General features: G+C 41.6%; 1 protein-coding gene across 1 annotated transcript in view; it reads right to left on the bottom strand.

Annotated features, from left to right (window-relative positions):
- Positions 1 to 21,758, bottom strand: part of LOC137374157 (uncharacterized) — a 214,612-nt gene that overhangs the window by 150,424 nt on the left and 42,430 nt on the right. Inside the window, exons 12-16 of the mRNA XM_068039937.1 lie at positions 19,367 to 19,438; positions 18,373 to 18,478; positions 4,749 to 5,345; positions 2,269 to 2,370; positions 1,445 to 1,614 (exon numbers count right to left, since the gene is read on the bottom strand). Coding sequence (XP_067896038.1) covers positions 1,445 to 1,614; positions 2,269 to 2,370; positions 4,749 to 5,345; positions 18,373 to 18,478; positions 19,367 to 19,438 — 1,047 coding nt within the window. The remainder of the gene's footprint in view (positions 1 to 1,444; positions 1,615 to 2,268; positions 2,371 to 4,748; positions 5,346 to 18,372; positions 18,479 to 19,366; positions 19,439 to 21,758) is intronic.

Below are 21,758 nucleotides of genomic sequence, written 5' to 3'. Positions count from 1 at the left end.
GCAGATCCAGATGTTGCTGTCTGATTTACTCCAGAATAACAATGAGCACTGATACCCTTACCGTTAGTCTGAGTATAAAATCTGGGCCATTATCTAGGCTGATACTTTAATGTAGTACTTAAAAGAGTATTGCACTTTCAGAGGTTCCATCTTTCAGGCGAGACAGTAAACAGAGGCTGTCTGCCCTCTTAGGTGAACATAAAAGATCCCAAGGCAGTATTTCGAGTAAGGGCAGGGGAGTTCTCCCAATGTCTTGGCCAACATTTATCATTCAACTATCAATAAAACAGATTATGGAATCATTCATCTCAATGCTGTTTGTGGGACATTGTGGTGCACAAATTGGCTGCTACGTTCCCTACATTACAACAGTGGCTACATTTCAGTGGCTCTGAAGTACTTTGAGACATTGTGAAAGATACTATGCAAAGCAAGTTAGTCCTTTTTTCCTTAAACCCATCATGGACAAATATTTTTTTAAAAATCTAACCCATTTAAAAAAAAAATCAGCAACTATATCTGTCAATATTTGTATTGATGAGAATTACGGATAAAATTCTGCACGCAAATGAATTCTAAGCTTTTGCAGATTTTGATTAAGCCCTTTCATAGCATCTACATATCTTCCAGAATATCATACATAGTTACATGATGATTAATAACACAAGTATATTATTCCTGCCAACAATTTTTAAGAAGAAAGTTACAGACAAGCTGCACCACTTGTCAGCTTGAAAAGCTAAGGTGATAGAAATTTTACACCATGACATACCGTGCTCATGACATTTTAATGATTTACATACCTGAACCCCCAAGTCTTTGAGCTTCGCTGTCTCCAGCTTTTCACCATTTAGAAAGTACCCTGTTCTATCCCTTTGACGTTCAAAGTGGAGGGCCTCAAATTTGCCTACATTGAAATCCATTTGACTCAGCTTTGCTTATTCACTTAATCTATCAGTATCTCTTGATAATTGTACGCTTCCATCTACACTGCTTACAAAACTGTATCTTTGTACCATCGGCAAATTTGGATATGGGGCTTTCTATCTCATCAGCTAAGGCATTAATAAATACGATGAATAGTTGAGGCCGGAACACAGATCTTTGCAGACGCTGCTAGTTACAATTTGCCAATTAGAGTACCTGCCCGTTATCTTAGACTTTCTGTCTCCTGCCACTCAGCCAATTTCTGAACCAGGCCATTAATTTCAATTTCATGACCTTGAACTTTGGCTAGAAGTCTCTTACAAGGGACTTTATCCAATGCCTCAATGGTTTGGAACCCAGACATCTGAAAAATTTTGTGACTACAGGGACAGAGTTATCTGCAATCAATCATTCTGTATGTAACTTTTAAAAAAACCACAATCCTTTTGAAATCTGCCTGATAATAAAGTACTGAACTTGGCAGATAAAAAAAAGTCAGATTTTGTTGTAGATTTACCTGCGTAACAACACACAAAGGTTCCTTCATCAACATCATCCATGCAACGAACTCCCCAGCCTTTCTTTTCAGTTTTAAACAACTGCAGTCGAGCTTTAAGGCCTTGCTGTACAACTCTGTTTTCACACATTCTTTCATTGCATTTGCACCATTTATTACATTCGTAAAGTCTGGAAAATAAATAATGAATTTCACTACTTAAAATATCTCGTTCGGCAATAACTTGCAGTTAGTATGTAATATTGTGAGGCAGATACTTAATGCTGGCACCCATCTCTAGAGCAAATGCTGCCAATACACTCAACTGATGTTTCAAAACATTTTTTGTATTGGTTGTACCAATACAGAAAAAGTTGCCATTAGGGAATAATCATCGCAAACAACAATCAGCAGCAAGCGGTAAGAATCGGAAATCATTTAGCATTGCCATTAAGTATAAAGAACACCATCAATTTTACTTCAAAGCAGTGACCAAAATATGTAATTCCTGTGTAATGAAAAAAAATAACCCTAGGGTGTCTTGTACTGTCTTTTTCTCTCAAAGACAGTCAGTTCAGGGACTCATTTATGATTAACATTACAAATTCGCCACCGGAGCAAAGTGAGAACTGCATCACAGTTACACCAAAGTTGTAGTGTAAACATGACCTTAGAGGAAGATGGATGCAATTAGAATTTTGCACCAATTGTTCTACACACCAAACTAATTTGACAAAACAATCCAAAATAGATCTGCCTTGTATGTAGGGGTGTGGATAGTAGATTAAACCTTTCTTATAAACAGAACACAAAAAGGAAAGCAATGCCATTGGTGCTGAACTCACCCAGAAGGTGCATATTGCAGAAGTCGTTTATATTCGTACCCAGATGCCCTGCTAAATCTTTTGTTGACTCTAGCTGTCAGTTGCTGGCAGGCACACCTAGATCTGAGAAACATACCACATTTTAATACAGATACACGAAATCTAAACATCCATCTTACTAGTGACAGCTGAAATCTTTCTGCTTTCCACTCTCAAGTATAGCAGTTTGGATAGATATGATGCAATAAAGGTGACTTTCTACGACAGATATCTATGAGCTACAGAACTGCTCCCTATAGAAATATGTGCTATATGCGCAGACACAGCCAATGTGTGGTGATGGGTGGGGGTGGGATGCACACAAGGCCAGATTCAGAGCGATGGAGGGGGTGATAACATTAGAAGCAATTATAATTCTAAAAGGAGATAACTGCTTTTGCGATTAGTCTTGCAAAGTTAACAGATTTCAGCAGGGTTGCAATTTACAACTGACAACATCCTGGAGTGATGGGTGGTGAGGAGGGGGGCAGATATGCACATCAGGATCATTATTGGCCTCCATGAAATTGGGGAGTTCAGAATTGAAAAGATTAGACTTTTATTTCAAGAATAAACATAGAAATATAGGAACAGGAGTAGGCCATTTAGCCCCTTGAACCTGTTCCACCATTCAATGAGATCATGGCTGATCTGCAATTTAACTCCATATATCCACCCTTCACCCAAATCCCTTAATATACTTGGTTAACAAAAATCTATCAAATTCAGTTTTAAATTTAGTCAAATAATGCAGCACCAATTGCCATTTGCAGACGAGAATTCCAAACTTCTACCACTCTGAGTGTAGAAATGTTTCCTAATTTCACTCCTGAACGGTCTGGCTCAAATTTTTAGACTATGCTGCCTAGTCCTAGACCAACCCCCACCCACCCCCCAACCAGCGGAAATAGTTTATTTCTATCTACCCTAGATGTTCCCTCTAATATCTTGAAATCTTTGTTCAAATCACCCCTTAACCTTCTCAATTCCAGGGAATAAAACTCTAGTTTGTGCAATCCCTCCTTGTAGTTTAATCTAGATATCATTCTGGTAAATCTACACCATACTCTCCACCAAGCCAAAATGTCCTCCTAAGGTGTGGCGCCCAGAACTGCTCAGAGTACTCAAGGTGTGGTCTAACCAGGGTTTTGCACAGCTGAATTCTCTTGTATTCTCGTCCTCCAAATATAAAGGTCAGCATTCTATTAGTCTTTTTGATTATTTTCTCCACCTGCTCATAACATTTTAATGATTTATGTGAACCCCCAAATCTCTGAGCTTCACTGTTTCCAGCTTTTCAACATTTAAAAAATACCCTGTTCTATCCCTTTGACGTTCAAAGTGAAGGGCCTCACATTTGGCGACATGGAAATGCATTTGATTCAGTTTTGCCTATTCATTTAATCTATCAATATCTCTTGATAACTGTATGCTTCCATTTACACTGCTTACAAAACTGTCCATCTTTGTACCATCGTCAAATTTGGATATGAGGCCTTCTATCCCATCGGCTAAGGCATTAATAAATACGATGAATAGTTGAGGCCGGAACACAGTTGAGGCTAGTCACATTTTGCCAATTAGAGTACCTGCCCGTTATCTTGACTTTCAGTCTCCTGCCACTCAGCCAATTTCTGAACCTTGAACATTGGCTAGAAGTCTCTGAGGGACTTTATCAAATGCCTTCTGGGCTCCTCAGCATTTTTAAAAATCAACATGTTTGAAGATATTAATTGACTGGAAATGTTCTTGGGATCTCCCAAATCTGGTTAGCCTACCTATGTCCACAATCTCTTGACCGAGTCAGAGGTTTGTGGGTTAAAATCCCACTCCAAAAACTTGACCATAAGCTCAGCTGACAATGCGGTGCAGTGCTGAGGGAGTGTTGCACTGTTAGATGCGCTGTTTCCTGGACGTTAAACTTGTTCAGGAGGATGTAAAAGATTCCATGGCACAATTTGAAGCAGGGGAGTTCTCCCAGAGTCGTGGCCAATATTTATTCCTCAACCAACATCACTAATGCATTATCTGACCATTTACCTCATTGCTGCTTGTGGATTCTTGCTGACCTGAAAACTGAATGAATGTTTCAGATCCTCATTTAGTCATTAAAAATACTGATGAAAAAGCTGCAGAAACAAAGTTTAAAAAAAAGCTGGAAATAGGTAGCTGGTCAAGCAGCATCTGCGAAAAGAGGAAAGTTAACCTTTCAGTTTGATGATCTTTCATCAGTTCTGAAAGGTTAACTCTGCTTCTCTCTCCACAGATGCTGCCTGACCTGCTGAGTATTAACAGCATTTTCTGCTTTTATTTTGGAATTAGACCATCTGCACTATTTTATGCCTTGCTTTCCGATTGCCATTTCTGGCAGAACAGGGTGGGGCTCAGTTGTAATCCCAACTGTGGAAACTCTTTCAATATTCATTTACCCATCAAGAGAATCTGCACAAAAAAATACTAACTTGTCATTGCAGCCATCTGTGCAGTTGCATTTCTGTTGGAACATCTCTGCTGAACTGCTAAGAAGATATCCATGCGGCACCCGTGCTTTTCTATATTTAAAATACTCCGGCGTAGAGACATCAATCGCATTATATAGAGGGACTGGCACAGGTTCTATACCATGGCTTATGTCAGCTTCGTAAATAACTGGATTCTTGCAAGAAACTGTCCTTGAAAGCTGAACGTACGTGTTGAAAGAGAAAAAGTCCAATAGTAGAAAGTCACACTGTGTTTCAAAAATGTAATCACGCACCTCCTTGAAATTCCGCAATCCTCTCCCACAAGGAGCTTTGTAAGAGACATGAGGCGGCTCAAAGACCTCAGTGTCCCAGTGCAATTTTCCATGTCTTCTTTGAAACTGACAGAGTATAGGAATTCTCAATGGATTTTCCCCTTTGAAATGATCAGGGGTTGGAGGTGTCACTCTTGCGATACACAACCCACTGCACTTGTGCTGATGGTAGGTCACCTGATCAGGAACACTCGGCTGGATGAATCCCTCCGTAGGGGATGGGCAGGTGGCTGAGGGAACCAGGCTTTTAATCACAGATGTTTGCCTATATATAAAATAAAATCTATTTAATTATCCTATCACATTGGAAACAATCACACTGTAATTCTAGCCATGGTGAAACTTGCTGTGCTTTGCACAGTGCTCAGTGCACATGACTGTTTAAACAATTAAATTTTCAAGTGGTGGTTTATAAATGAAGCATTTACAAATTATACCACAGTCCGATGAATGCAACCAAACTCCAGGTGGAGCAGCTTGGAACAGTTCAGTCATCAGTTTCCAAGTTTGCAGACAATACAAAGCTGGGGGGGGAATGTGAGCTGTGAGGAGGATGCAAAGAGGCTCCAATGTGATTTGGACAAGTTGGGTGAGTGGGCAAATGCATGGCAGATGCTGTCTAACGTGGATAAATATGAGGTTATCCACTTTGGTTGTAAAAACTGAAAGGCAGATTATCTGAATGGTGATAGATTGGGAAAGGGGGAGGTTCAATGAGACCTGGGTGTCCTTGTACACCAGTTGCTGAAAGCAAGCATTCAGGTGCAGCAAGCAGTTAGGAAGGCGAATGATATGTTGGCCTTCATTGCAAGAGGATTTGAGTACAGGAGCAAGGATGTCTTACTGCAGTTATACAGGGCCTTGGGGAGACCACATCTGGAGTATTGTGTGCAGTTTTGTTCTCCTTATCGGAGGAAGGATATTCTTGCTATCAAGAGAGTGCAAAGAAGATTTACTAGGCTGGTTCCTGGGATGGCAGGATTGAGACAGGAGGAGAGATTGGATCCACTAGGCCTATATTCACGAGAGTTTAGAAGAATGAGAGGGGATCTCATAGAAACCTATAAAATTCTAACAGGACGAGACAGGTTCGATGCAAGGAGGATGCTCCCGATGGCTGGGGAGTCCAGAACCAGGGGTCACAGTCTCAGGGTATGGGGTATGCCATTTAGAACCGAGATGAGGAGAAATTTCTACATTCAGAGGGTGGTGAACCTGTGGAATTCTCCACTGCCTTCTGCAGTAGAGGCCAAATTATTAAATATATTCAAGAAGGAGATAGATATATTTCTTAATGCCAAAAGGATCAAGGGATATGGGGAGAAAGCGGGAACAGGGTACTGAATTAGACGATCAGCCATGATCTTTTTTGAATGGTGGAGCTGGCCCAAAGGGCCGAATAGTCTACTCCTGCTCCTATTTTCTATGTTTCTATCAGAATATTTGTTCACATAAAGCAGACTCCAGATGTCAAAGCACAGAAATATGCTGCTGTTTGGAATATATGCAAATACAAGAACTGACTGCATTCTAAAATTATGTCCTTATTTTTATATAATTATATTGTAAATTCATATGTCACATCTATAATAAAACTACCTATGTAAACTTGCCACACTGTAATGGCACCCTCCTGCCAATAGTGGAGCTGCAGTGACACCACTGGCAGGGGGTGTTATTACAGTGTGACAAGTTTACATTGGTGGTAAAAACAGGGAAGTGCTGGAAATACTCAACAGGTCTGGTTGCATCTGCATCTGAGAGAGCAGAGTTAACGTTTCAGGTCTGTGACCTTTCATCAGAACTACTTACATTGGTAGTTTCCATTATAAATATAAAAAAGTTGACTGCAAGTGCATGCAGATGTACAATTTTACTGCCTATAGTAGTATAGATAGACATGTTTGTTTAATACAAAATAGACATTCAAAAGAAGGTTTATATACGTTAATGAAATTAGTTGTGAGTGCATGTATACTGAAGCCAACCTTTCTCTTTTTGAACCTGTGCATCTTTCTATGCAGTATCACTCATCACATTAGACAGTTTTTCCAATACCAATCTCAATCATAAACTCGCTGCTGTTTTACCTCTGTTCTTTCAGTTGTAGTTTTAGAAATTAAAATGTTTTGCCCTCATGAACTTTAGAAAAGAGAACTGATGAATACGTAAAGGGAGTTGTAATCTTTTTGTGTCAATTGTTAGTAACCAAAGTGAAAACTGTTAATGCTGAGAATTGGAAGAAAGATCATATGGTGGAGGCCATTCAGCTCATTTGATGTTAGCCATGGCTCAGTAGAAACACTCTTTCATCAGAGTCAGAAGGTGCGTGTTCATGTCCCACTTCAGAGACTGTACTGCTCAATATTTATCCCTCAACCAACATTACTAAACAACACATTGTCTGGTCATTATCACTTTGCTATCTGTGAGACCGTGCTGTATGAAAATTAGCTGCTGCACTTCCTACATTACAACAGTGACCACATTTCAAAATGATTTAATTGACTGTAAAGCACTTTGGGAGGTCCTGAGGTCTGGTGTATGAATGCAAGCCTTCCTTATTTCTCTCCTTTAGCCCTTCAGCAAACTGACAGTCCCTGTACCACAGCATCCGAATGTCTCTTGAATAACTCGAGTTTTGCATCTCCTACCCAATCAGAAAAACATTCTGGATGGTATTCAGTCTGAGTGAAAAAATATTTCCCAACATCAGTCTCGTACTTGCTTGTAGCTAATCACTTGTTCTACAGTGATGCTTTAACTTTAAATGGTACTCCAGATTAAACTACCCTCTTCTGCTCAGTATTTGAAACACCTCTCTGCAATCCGCTCTCATTCATCCCCCATTAACACAAAGTTTGTTTTATAAGCTTTTTATATTTAAAACTGTTCATTCACCATAAGATTGCACTTTCAAACTACATAATTCTATACAATACCTTTGATTACCAAACATTATTCTATGTTCAGAGCATTGGGGTGATCCAGAAGAATGGGAACATTGATTGTAAAATGGATGATGGTTAATTGCCACCAGAGTTAAAAGCAAACTTTTCCACTGATAATCCTCTGGGTTTTCAAATCCCAACTAATTTTTACTTGCTTTGAGGAAAAAACTGAATTGTCAGCTTGTGCAATTTTCTGAAATCCCTCCTCCCTTTACCAAGTCGAGAAAGATTTGGCTGTGCACATCTTTCAGCTGAAGATGAAGATAAATCTTGTGTGGCTACAGTCTCCACCTCGAGTACATCAATAGGTGCATTACATAAGTGAATAAATATATATATTGACCACATCTCTCTTCTGTTTGCAGAATGCTTTTGCAACAGTTTCCTGGAACAATACATTGTGGAACCAACTGGAGATAAAGCTATTTTAGATCTAGTATTGCGGGTGCTGGGACGAGGGAGCAGTACCACAGGAGATGTGCGATGCCAATATCATCACCCTCTATAAAAACAAAGGTGACCGCGGTGACTGCAACAACTACCGTGGAATCTCCCTGCTCAGCATAGTGGGGAAAGTCTTTGCTCGAGTCGCGCTGAACAGGCTCCAGAAGCTGGCCGAGCGCGTCTACCCGAGGCACAGTGTGGCTTTCGTGCAGAGAGATCGACCGTTGACATGCTGTTCTCCCTTCGTCAGATACAGGAGAAATGCCATGAACAACAGATGCCCCTCTACATTGCTTTCATTGATCTCACCAAAGCCTTTGACCTCGTCAGCAGACGTGATCTCTTCAGACTACTAGAAAAGATCGGATGCCCACCAAAACTACTAAGTATCATCACCTCATTCCATGACAATATGAAAGGCACAATTCAACATGGTGGCTCCTCATCAGAGCCCTTTCCTATCCTGAGTGGCGTGAAACAGGGCTGTGTTCTCGCACCCACACTTTTTGGGATTTTCTTCTCCCTGCTGCTTTCACATGCGTTCAAGTCCACTGAAGAAGGAATTTTCCTCCACACAAGATCAGGGGGCAGGTTGTTCAACCTTGCCCGTCTAAGAGCGAAGACCAATGTACGGAAAGTCCTCATCAGGGAACTCCTCTTTGCTGACGATGCTGCTTTAACATCTCACACTGACGAGTGCCTGCAGAGTCTCATCGACAGGTTTGCGGCTGCCTGCAATGAATTTGGCCTAACCATCAGCCTCAAGAAAACGAACATCATGGGGCAGGACGTCAGAAATGCTCCATCCATCAATATTGGCAACCACGCTCTGGAAGTGGTTCAAGAGTTCACCTACCTAGGCTCAACTATCACCAGTAACCTGTCTCTAGATACAGAAATCAACAAGCGCATCGGAAAGGCTTCCACTGCTATGTCCAGACTGGCCAAGAGAGTGTGGGAAAATGGCGCACTGACACAGAACACAAAAGTCCGAGTTTATCAGGCCTGTGTCCTCAGTACCTTGCTCTATGGCAGCGAGGCCTGGACAACGTATGCCAGCCAAGAGCGACGTCTCAATTCATTCCATCTTCGCTGCCTTCGGAGAATACTTGGCATCAGGTGGCAGGACCATATCTCCAACACAGATGTCCTCGAGGTGGCCAACATCCCCAGCTTGTACACACTACTGAGTCAGCGGCACTTGAGATGGCTTGGCCATGTGAGCCGCATGGAAGATGGCAGGATCCCCAAAGACACATTGTACAGCGAGCTCGCCACTGGTATCAGACCCAGCGGCCGTCCACGTCTCCGCTTTAAAGACGTCTGCAAACGCGACATGAAATCCTGTGACATTGATCACAAGTCGTGGGAGTCAGTTGCCAGCGTTCGCCAGAGCTGGCGGGCAGCCATAAAGACAGGGCTAAAATGTGGCGAGTCGAAGAGACTTAGTAGTTGGCAGGAAAAAAGACAGAGGCGCAAGGGGAGAGCCAACTGTGCAACAGCCCCGACAAACAAATTTCTCTGCAGCACCTGTGGAAGAGCCCGTCACTCTAGAATTGGCCTTTATAGCCACTCCAGGCGCTGCTTCACAAACCACTGACCACCTCCAGGCGCGTATCCATTGTCTCTCGAGATAAGGAGGCCCAAAAGAAAAAAAAAAGAAAAGACAAAGATCTAGTATTGTGCAATGAGGCAGGGTTAATTACTAATCTCACAGCAAAAGATCCACTGGGAAAAAGTGATCACAATACAACTGAATTCCATATTAAGCTTGAAAGTGACATCCTCCAGTCCCAAACAAGAATCTTCAATTTAAACGAAGTCAATTACATAGGTATGAGTGGAGAGCTGGTTTAGGTTGATTGGGTAAGCAGAATAAAAGGTATGGTGGTAGGTGGTAAATAAGCAATGGGAAGCATTTAAAGAAACAATTGGAAATTGTAATGATCCCATCAGGGACTGTTAAGTTTTAAAAAGAGAAAGTTTAATTCTCAGTTATTACTGAAAGATTTCACATTGTAAACAAAAAAACTTTAAAAGAGTTAAACTAAACAAAACACTACTAACTTAACACTACAATTTGGAAACACATATTTTAAAATTAAAATCTTAACAGAACAACATGAGGACTTTAAACTCTAAAAATGAGGTGTCAACCCAGCGAAGCCACAACACAGGACTACTTGCATGTCAAACAATAGAAGCAGCAATATACAGAGCTGAGCAAACCCACAAACAATGGATCAGATCAAAGCTCTGCGGTCCTGCCAAATCCAGTCATAAATGGTGGTGAGAAATTAAACAACTAACAGGAGGAGCAGGCTCCACAAATATCCCCATCCTCAACGAGCCCAGCAGATCGGTGCAAAAGAAAAGGCTGAAGCATTAGCAACCATCTTCAGCCAGAAGTGCCAAATGGATGATCCATCTCAGCCTCCTCCTACGGTTCCCAGCAACACAGATTCCAGTCTTCAGCCAATCCGATTCACTCCACGAAATCAAGAAACGGCTGAAGGCACTGGATACGACAAAGGCTGTGGGCCCTGACAACATTCCAGCAATAGTATTTTTTTATTTAGAGATACAGCACTGAAACAGGCCCTTCGGCCCACCAAGTCTGTGCCAACCAACAACCACCCATTTATACTAACTCTACAGTAATCTCATTTCCCCCATCACCTACCTACACTAGGGGCAATTTACAATGTCCAATTTACCTATCACCTGCAAGTCTTTGGCTGTGGGAGGAAACCAGAGCACCCGGCGAAAACCCACACGGTCACAGGGAGAACTTGCAAACTCCGCACAGGCAGTACCCAGAACCGAACCTGGGTCCTTGGAGCTGTGAGGTTGCAGTGCTAACCACTGCGCCGCCCTACTGAAGACTTGTGCTCTAGAACTAGCCGTGCCCCTAGCCAAGCTGTTCCAGTGCAGCTACAACACTGGCAACTACCCAACAATGTGGAAAATTGCCCAGGTATGTCATATCCACAAGAAGCAGGACAAATCCAATCTGGCCAATTACTGCCCCATCAGTCTACTCTCGATCATCAGCAAAGTGATGGCAGGTGTCATTGACAGTGCTGTCAAGCGCCACTTAAAAACAGCAATAACCTGCTCAGTTTGGGTTCCGCCAGGGCCACTCGGCTCCTGACTGCTTTACAGCCTTGGTCCAAACATGGACAAAAGAGCTGAACTCCACAGGTGATGTGAGAGTGATTGCCCTGGATACCAAGGCAGCATTTGACCAAGTATGGCATCAAGGGGACTTAGCCAAACTGAAGTCAATGGGAATCAAGGGGAAAACTCTCCACTGGTTGCAGTCATACCTAGCACAAAGAAAGATGGTTATGATTGTTGGAGGTCAATCATCTCAGCCCCAGGACATTGCTGCAAGAGTTCCTCAGAGTAGTGTCCTAGGCCCAACCATCTTCAGCTGCTTCATCAATGACCTTCCCTCCATCTTAAGGTCAGAGGTGGGGATGCTCGCTCATGATTGTACGATGTTCAGCACCATTCGCGACTCCTCAGATACTGAAGTAGTCTGTGTCAAAATGCAGCAAGACCTGGACAACGTTCAGGATCAGGCTGATAGTGGCAAGTAACATTCATGCCACACAACTGCCAGGCTACGACAATCTCCAATAAGAGAAAATCTAATAATCTCCCCTTGACTTTCAACGGCAGTACCATCGCTGAATCCCCCATTATCAACATCCTGGGGGACACCATTGACAAAAAAAACTGAACTGGAGTAGCCACATAAATACTGTAGCTACAAGAGCAGGACAGAGACAGGGAATTCTGCGGTGAGTAACCCACTTCCTGACTCCCCAAGCCTGTCATCTCCAACAACACTCAGGAAGCTTGACACCATCCAAGACAAAGCAGCCCACTTGATCGGCACCCTATCTATGACCTTAAACATTCACTTCCTCCACCACCAGCTTACAGTGGCAGCAGTGTGTACCATATACAAGATGCACTGCAGCAACTCACCACGCCTCCGTCGACAGCACCTTCCAAACCCGCGACCTCTTCCATCTAGAAGGACAAAGACAGCAGATGCATGGGAACACCACTACCTGCAAGTTCCGCTCCAAGTCACAAACCATCCTGATTTGCAAATATAATTGACATTCCTTCATTGGCACTGGATCAAAATCCTGGAACTCCTTCCCTAACAGCGCTGTGGGTGTACCTGCACCAGATGGACTGCTACAGTTCAAGAAGGCAGCTCACCACTACCGTCTCAAGGGCAATTAGGGATGTGAAACAAATGCTGGCCTTGCCAGCGACACCCACAACCCATGAAAGGATAAAACAAAATCTCAATAAAAACCCCCCATTTGACTTTTACTTTCACCCCAAGGGTTCCCCATACTTTACAGGATCTTGGCAGTTTGTTCACTTCTCCTGCCACCAATCCAAAGTGTACCACAGCTCCTTGGAATTGACTTCAATTTTCATTAATTTCTCAGCTGTCTTCCAAGGTACGAGATCTCCTGGGGATTCTCCCTCTAGCTTCGGCTGGGTAACCCTTCAGTTCTTTTCAACACTTCACGAATCTGGACTTCCCAGCTTGAGCATGGATCTTACTCAAAACAGAAACACTCCTAATTCCTGATGGCCACTCTGCTCCTGAGTCCAGCAGCTCCCAAAGCCAAATGCCTTCTCGTGGACCAGCTGCCTGTCTGTCAGCAAGCACATCGAAAAACACCTGACCCAAAAGGCGTCTCCCTGCATCATCTAGCTCCATAGCAATGCGGTATACGTAGGATGTCCCAGGCAGCAATTTAAGCTAATAACCTCCAACTCCCAAAATATCTCTGATTCCTGATGCCCACATGAATAATTGATATTGCCAACAATAACAGAAAAATCTCTTCCAGACTTCCTGGTTCCAACTCCCAACTAAATGAGTCCACCTGCTGTTTTGTGGCTCTCACCTCGCTAACCCTGTCTCTGTAAGCATTCATGGAGAGATCTTTGACCTTTAATCTTGAGCAGAATTCTTACAGCTACACATTTCATTCCTCAAAACTAAAAGTGATCTCTAAAATATTAATACAAACCATGAACCAGATGATCACAACAAAATGTTCAACAGAATTAAGCCCAATAAAAAACAAAAACTCAAGAAAAATCTGTCCGTAGCTTAATGAAGATGTTGAGGATATTAGATTAGAAGAAGAGGCTTATAATGAGACAGAGAATAGTAGTAAGCCTGAGGATAGGCAGTGTTTTAGATACCAGCAAAGGGCCACCAAAAGGTTGATAAAAAGGTTAAAAAAAATAGAGTGTGTAAACTGGCTAAGAATATAAAAACAGATTGTAAGAGCTTTTACAAGTATATAAAAAGGAGAATAGCTAAAGTAAACATTGGTCCCTTAGAGACAGAGACAGGAGAAATCATAGGGAACGCAGAAATAGCACAGACATTGAACAAGTATTTTGTGTCTGCCTTCACAATAAAAGACACAAATTACACACCAGAAATAGAGGGTAAGCAAGAGGCTAATGAGAGTGAGGAATTTAAGGTAACTTATATAAGCAGAGTAAAAGTATTGGAGAAACTTAAGGGACTAAAATCTGAAAATCCCCAGGACCTGATTGCCTACATCCTAGGGTTCAAAAAGAGCTGCAGAGATGGTGGATGCATTGGTTAAGTTTTTCCAAAATTCCCTAGATTCTAAAACGGTCCTCGTGGATTGGAAATTAGCAGATGTAATACTGCTATTCAAGAAAGGAGGGAGAATGAAAACAGGGAACTATAGGCCGGTTAGCTTTGACATCAGCCGTCAGGTAAATGGTGGAATCTATTATTAAGGCAGTCTTAACAATGCACTTAGAGAAGTATAGTATGAGCAGACAAAGTTAATATGGTTTTACAAAAGGGAAATCATGTTTGACAAATATATTAGTTCTTTGAGGATGTAACTAGTAGGGTTGATAAAGGGGAGCCATTGGATGCAGTATACTTAGATTTCCAAAATAGAGGCCTGCTACCTGACCCGAACCCGACGGGGCCCAACGACATGTGTCAGGTTCGGGTCGGGTCGGACACACATGGCAAGTGGTCTGCCGGTAAGTATTAGAAAATTAAAAAAAAAAAAAAAAAAACGTACCTAAGCTGGGAGTCCGGGACGAAACTGAGTCTGCGCAGCGAGCAAGTGACGTCACTATGATATCATTGCGCATGCGCTGCAGCTTCCTGGAGCTTCCCAGTAGGAAGGTAAATAAACGGATTGTCGGGTTGGGCTCGGGTTGGGTCGAGTAGTGGCGGGTTTGGGTCGGGTCGGGCCGGGCGCGGGGCAAAATCGGAGGGACTCGGGCTAGGTCGGGCTCGGGTCCGCTGTGGTTCGGGTCGGGTTCTTTATCCCAACCTAAAGCAGGCCTCTATTCCAAAAGGCATTCGATAAAGTGCCACACAAAATAAGGGCTCATAGAGTTGGGGGTAATATATTAGCATGGATAGAGGATTGGTTAACGGACAGGAAGCAGAGAGTAGGGATAAATGGGGCATTTTCAAGTTGGCCGGCTTCAACTAGTGGAGTGCCACAAGGATCAGTGCTAGGGCCTCATCTATTTACAATCTGTATTAATAACCTAAACGAAAAGACCAAGAGTAATGCGTTTAAGTTTGCTGACAGTACAAAGCTAGGTGGGAATGCAAGCTGTGAGGAGGACATAAAGAGGCTGCAGAGATATAGACAGGTTAAGTGAGTGGGCAACAAGGTGGAAGATGTAGTACAATGTGGAGAAGTGTGAGGTTATTCACTTGGTAGTAAGAATAGAAAAGCAGAATATGAAATTTGTAAGCAATGTTCAGAAGTACTTGGATGCACGTGTACAAGGAACACAAAGTTAGCATGCAGGTACAGCAAGCAATTAGGAAGGGAAATCGCATGTTGCAAGGGGATTGGAGTACAAGAATAAGGAAGTCTTGCTACAACTGCACAGGGCTTTGGTGAGACCACACCTGGAATACTGTGCAGTTTTGGTCTCCATATTTAAGGATGGATATTCTTGCATTGAAGGCGCTACAGTGAAATTTACTAGATTAGTTCTTGGGATAAGATAGTTGTCCTATGATGACAGGCTGAGTAAATTGGGTCTAAACTCTCTAGAGTTTAAAAAAAGACTTGCATTTATATAGTGCTTTTTACGACCACCTGACGTCTCAAAGCACTTTACAGCCAATGAAGTACTTTTTGAAGTGTAGTCACATTTTAATGTAGCAAATGCAGCAGCCACTATGCGCACAGCAAACTCCCACAAACAGCAATGTGATTATTACCAGATAATCTGTTTTCTTTTGATGTTGATTGAGGGATAAATATTGGCCAGGACAACTCTCCTGCTCTTCTTCGCAATAGTGCCATGGAATCTTTTACATCCACCCGAGCAAGCAGACGGGGCCTCTGTTTAACATCTCATCCGTAAGACTGCACCTCCAACAGTGCAGCACTCCCTCAGTCTTGCCCTCAGAGTGACATCTTTGATTTTTGTGCTGAAGCCCTGGATTGGGACTTGAACCCGGAACCTTGTGGCTCAGAGGCGAGTGTGCTACCAATTGAGCCGCAGCTGACAGCAGAAGAATGAGAGGTGATCTCATTGAAAGACACAAGATTCTGAAGTGGCTTGATAGGGTAGACACCGAGAGGTTGTTTCCCTGGCTGAGGAATCTAGAACACAGGGGCAGAGTCTCAGAATAAGTGGCCAATCATTTAGGACTGAGATGAGGATAAATTTCTTCACTTAAAGGGTTGTGAATATTTGGAATTCTCTACCCCAAAGGGTTGTGGATGCTCCATTGTTGAAAATATTTAAGGCTGTGATAGATTTTTGGTGTCTCAGGGAATCAAGGGGATTTGGGGAGCGGGCGGGAAAGTGGAGTTGAGGCCAAGGATCAGCTATCAGCAAGGATCATATTGAATGGTGGAACAGACTCAAAGGGCTGTAAGGTCTACTGTTCCTACTTCTTATGTTCTTTTGTTCTGTGTGGCTAGCATATTCCTTGGGCTGAATTTTGTTCTATTGTTGGAGGTGGGTTTGCTGGTGTGGGGGGCAGCAGCATCATTGCAGAGCCATCTGCCATGGAACCTGGCGCCGTAATGCTGTTTGGCGATTTTGTCAGAGGTAGGGAGGTACCGTGGTGGCACTGACGCCCCAATGCGACTGCATCATAATGTAAATGTTATAAATACTGCTTTAAATAAATTTGAATCTCATTCCCCGCGATCCAGCAAAGGGTTCTCAGTTTTGTTTGTGATGTGTGGTACTCACGTGCCTTCAGTTTCTCTACTTTCAAAACTGGTGCCGCTGAGACAAGAGTTCTCAGTGCGGTGAAATGGAAAAAAAACATTCCGGAGTGTGTTTTAAAAAAAAATGGTAAATGGGCTTTGCAGTGGCCACTGCCGCTATGTGTGTCTGTAAGGAGCCTGTGTGTGAATTGGGGGGTGGGAGCTCTGCAAGGAGCTTGTGTTTGAATGGAGGGGAAAACTCTGCAAAGGGCTTGTGTTTGAAGGGAGGGGGAGGGGCCGCTCTTGCTCTGACATGACCAGAATAATGCCCAGGCAGGGGTGGGGGAGAAACGCTGCTTGCTGAGTGATAAATGTATTGCAAACCACTGATGCGTTCATTTACTAGGCTGCTTCTCAATGCTCGGAAGACTAAATGCAGGGCTGGTGGCCTTTTAAAGATGGCGTCAGCACCTGCTCCAACATCAGGTTATGCCATCTCCATTGCTTCCCCCACCACGTGACTGGGGGGATGGCCGCCTCCATTCTGCAAAATGACCACCTGCCACGTAATTGCGGTGGCGCAGTCACTAACCTCACAGGCAGGATCACCGCCATTTTGAACACCCGCCCCTCATTCCTATTCTGTCTCCAGGTCTTCCTCAAACTCGAGCACTCTACAATCAGCTGCATCCCTGCTCCCCACCCACAGCCCCTCTGCTGTATTAGGACAGTGAGTCTGATAACTGAAGTGGTCACTTCAGTTCTAGTCCCTTAACTACACTGGAGTGGATGTAATTATCTTTATACAACCAACATTAAATTAGAAGAAAAAAATTCTAAATACACCATATAAAAAAGACTAAGTTAGAAAGCATGGAACAGATTTTGCTCAGATTTATCTTTTATTTTGTTAAGAATAAAATCTCCCACCTGATTTTCAGTCAGGAAGTGCAGTAATCAATTTTTCCCTCCCTGTTTTTAATCTGATTGGGGTGCATCCATCACACTCCATAATGTCAAAAGTATATTGAAGAGGAATAAAAGTCAATTTTATACTGTTATTTTCTGACCAGCCGTCAGGAATTCACAAGAAACAGCCAATCTGCAAAGTTCCCTCAGCTTATCCTGACGAATCTGTGACTGACTACTGCATATGCCTATTTAGAACAATTAAGACTGTGTGGTCATAAAGGACCAAGCTCGCTCAAACACAACTCTATTTTATCAGAATAATGATTTATGCATTACATATATAATGAGCCTCTCGGTAGGAAACTACATATTATTCAACTCAATGCCATGGGGCAGATGCGAGTTCCTTGACAAAAAAATGTAGAAAGAAAATCCATAGAAGTTGAAAGATAAAAAAAATTGAAAACAAGATATACAATATTGAAATATTGGTGTTAGGCTTTGAATCAGTACATCCCATGTACTCTGAAGTTATGCAGGAAAAGAAAATCAAATCTAAGAAGCAAGACCAGAATAACAGAATGAAAGGGGAAGAACTACAAGTTTTTCAACTATTCTCCTAATTTCTAACAGCAGAATATATCACACAAATAAATCTGAACCAAGGAGAGGATCAGTCACAAAGTAATGACTCAAAAAAGTGAAGTCATGACATTTGAAATGAATACTGCATCCTTACTGAAACAGGGAACTGTTTGATACTGATTGTGCTTCCATTTCTTGAGGAATCATGACCTTGTCTGAAATCTCCTCTTCATTGCCATGCTGAAATCTTTCTTCATTTTCTACGTACATAAAAGGCATATAATTAGGGATATTAAGCCATAAATTTAAGATTAGTGTACAGTTGAAAGGAATTTGTGAAACATCTTTTGGATCTTACAGCCAAGAGACTTACTTTCATGTTAACAAGAGGCATTTTAAATTAGTCTAACTTAGAGGTTTTACATTTTACTGTTTCATATTTGTGCATATGTATATGCATGCACACACATGTAGAGGTTATTCACCTTGGCTTAGTGAATCAGAAGTTTGTGGGTTCAAAAATCTCACTCTTCAGCATATAATCTAGGCTGACACTACAGTATAGAATTGAGGGAGTGCTGCACCGAAAGAGGGGTTGTCTTTTGGATGAGATGGTAAACCCATCTGCCCTCTCAGGTGAATGTAAAAGATCCTCAAGCACAGTTTTGATGAAAAGCAGGGATGTTCTCCCCAGTTTCCTGACCAATGTTTAGCCCTCAACCAATATCACTATAAAGACAGATTATTGAGTCATTTATACTACTGCTGTTTGTGGAACATTGTGTGCAAATTGGCTTACATATTTCCTGCATCACAACAGTGACTACACTTCAAAAAGTACTTCATTGCCTGTAAAGTGCCTTGAACAGAACTTTGCAAATTGTCCTGAGATTGTGAGAGGCACTATATAAATGCAAGTCTCTTTCTTAGACACACACTTATACAGGGGGTATTTGGGATGTACATTTCCCCGCAAAGTTATTTAGCATAAACATAAAAACTATAAAATGCTGGAAATCTAAAATGAAATGCTCCGATAATCATAGTGCCCCCTGCTCTTGCAACATGATAATGGACCTTTACTGCGGCCCTCAATTTAACTCCAATGAAGTATAAGAGAATGAAGGGCGTTTGTGCTTATCTTCTACCTGGTATATCAAATGAAAGCGAGGAGTCCTGGATTCCTGCTTTGTTGAGCAAAATGAAAGCCTTCAAATATTCTGCAAGAGGAAAAAATATTTTAAAGCACTGTGAAGACAGATAACCAGATGAATCTCTTCAACAAGCAATAGAGATATTCATGTAGCAACCTTCTATGTGCAACAATTACTTAAGCAAACCTGCCTCAGATAATGGGCCCATGAAGAAATTTAAGACCCTGTGTCAAAGAGGAAGGACAAACTTATTTTACACAGCTATTTAAAAAGTATAATGAAGTTCCATAATAGGAATGACAAACTCTGAAACACAATTAAACTTTGAACCAGTTCCGAAGAAGGGTCACTGACCCGAAACGTTAACTCTGTTTCTCTTTCCACAGATACTGCCAGACCTGCTGAGTGGTTCCAGCATTTCTTGTTTTATTATTAAACTTTGAATGTCCATTTTCATTTGCTAATCTTGAAACAAAGAATTCAATATTTTTTAAATCAAATTTTCTCCTCAAAACCCCAGTGCTGCTCTACTCATGGCCACACTTTCAATTGGGAGACCTGCAGGACTGATCCATGAATAGCCATAATGTCACTCTGTGATTAGCGATCAGGAACTAAATGCTTCCTAAAAACTAAGGATTTGACAACTGTTAAGCAGCACAGTTCAAGATTCCCAAATAAACTGCAATTATGAGCTAAATGCTGTTGAAGAATAATTAATTGTTCAAACTGAAATAAGGAATGAATGCATCCAGGTATACTTTCAACAAAAACAAACTGTGTTAATGAGGCTCAGTGCTGAAAACAAAGGAGTGGGTCTTGACATATAGCATTTCTATGACCTTGTGATTGGACCAAAGGTCAATAGCAGAGAAAAATGTGATTTGGTCCATTGTGTTTCTACCAGCCATTTGCTAGAGCAAGCTTAACTCAGTGCACTGCTCTTTCCTCATAGATTTGTAACTTCCTTTACTTCAAACATTTATCCATTTTCCTCTTGGAAGATACAAATAATCTCTACCTCTACTACTTCCTATGACAAAGCATGCTGTGCTCCAACAGTTCTTGCAGAAAGAAACTTTTCCTAACCTCTCTCTTCTGATGGCCTCTCAACACTGGCTCCCCAACCAGTGGAAATAGCCAATTCACCCTGTCAAAAAACCATCATTTTAAAAACCTCAATTAAACCTGCTCTTCGCCTAAGCTGCTTCAGTGGACATAGCCCTAGTATCTCAAATTGATCCTCATAACTATAGCTTCTCATTACTGATATCATCCTGGTGAATGTACACTTGTATGTAATGCTATGTAATTGTACTTGTATGCTGTCTATAGCTTTAACCCTATTACTCTGCTTTGCTTTTTAAAGGCACATTACTGGAGAGGAAAACAAACAACGAGAAGTTCAGAGAAACAAGGAACGCAAGTCTGCTGAGAATACTTGAGACAAATAGCCATCCAATATATATGTTATAAACAAAGGCTAAAAGAAAGGATTTTCCATTTGAAAATCTAAGATCAAAGAAATTGAGTTCTTAATCACTTCATATCCATGTTTATTCAGGAAGAGGAGGAAAATTGTCCAGATTTCTGATAACAGAAGATGTCATAAACAATATACAAATAACAGAAGTTATTAGAACGTTTACTAGACACTATTAAAATAAACAAAAGCACCTGTCTCAGGTAACTGCACCCACACGTTTTAAAAAGGCGGAGACTAAAATTAGTCAGTTTGCTAATTTAGGACAGATTTCTGAGGATTGGAAAGTGGACAGCATAATCAAATTATTTTAAAAAGGGTCAAGAGGCACACTTGGAAACTACAGAATAGCTTAACATTTTTTGGTAGGGGAAGTCTTTGAAATAACTCGCAACATCTAGTAGGTAAACACATTGAATAAAACAATAGTCAGGTGGATTTAGGAAAGGAATGAAGCTGAAGAATTGTTTTTTTTTTTAAAAAGTTATATTAATGACATCAATGGGGGAATGCAACTCACAGCAGCTTACATCAATATGGAACCACAGGCAAATGATAAGAACCAGTTTGCACAGATTCAGAAAGATTTCAAGACATCAGGTTTTTGACTAAAACATAACAGATGCAGATTAAGACAAGATGATGAAAATTACGAATTAAAATATACATTTACTCAATGGATCGTATCAGATGATCAAGAAAGCAAAAGATGCAACTTAATCATATGTGACCTCAGCAAGATCACATCAGAAGTATGTGTTGAGCTTTAATCCCACAAGTTCATAACAAATCTCTTCAGTCAAAAACCTGATGTCTTGAAATCTTTCTGAATCTGTGGAGGGCTACAAAACTAAGACCTTTGATTTAGTAAAAAAAAATGTGGTGGTGCAGTGGTTATTACTG

This window comes from Heterodontus francisci, chromosome 10 (genome assembly GCF_036365525.1).
Source record: "Heterodontus francisci isolate sHetFra1 chromosome 10, sHetFra1.hap1, whole genome shotgun sequence".
Classification (NCBI taxonomy): Eukaryota; Metazoa; Chordata; class Chondrichthyes; order Heterodontiformes; family Heterodontidae; genus Heterodontus; species Heterodontus francisci.
The sequence above is the reverse complement of the archived record's forward strand: the minus strand, read 5'-3'. Positions and strand labels throughout refer to the sequence as shown.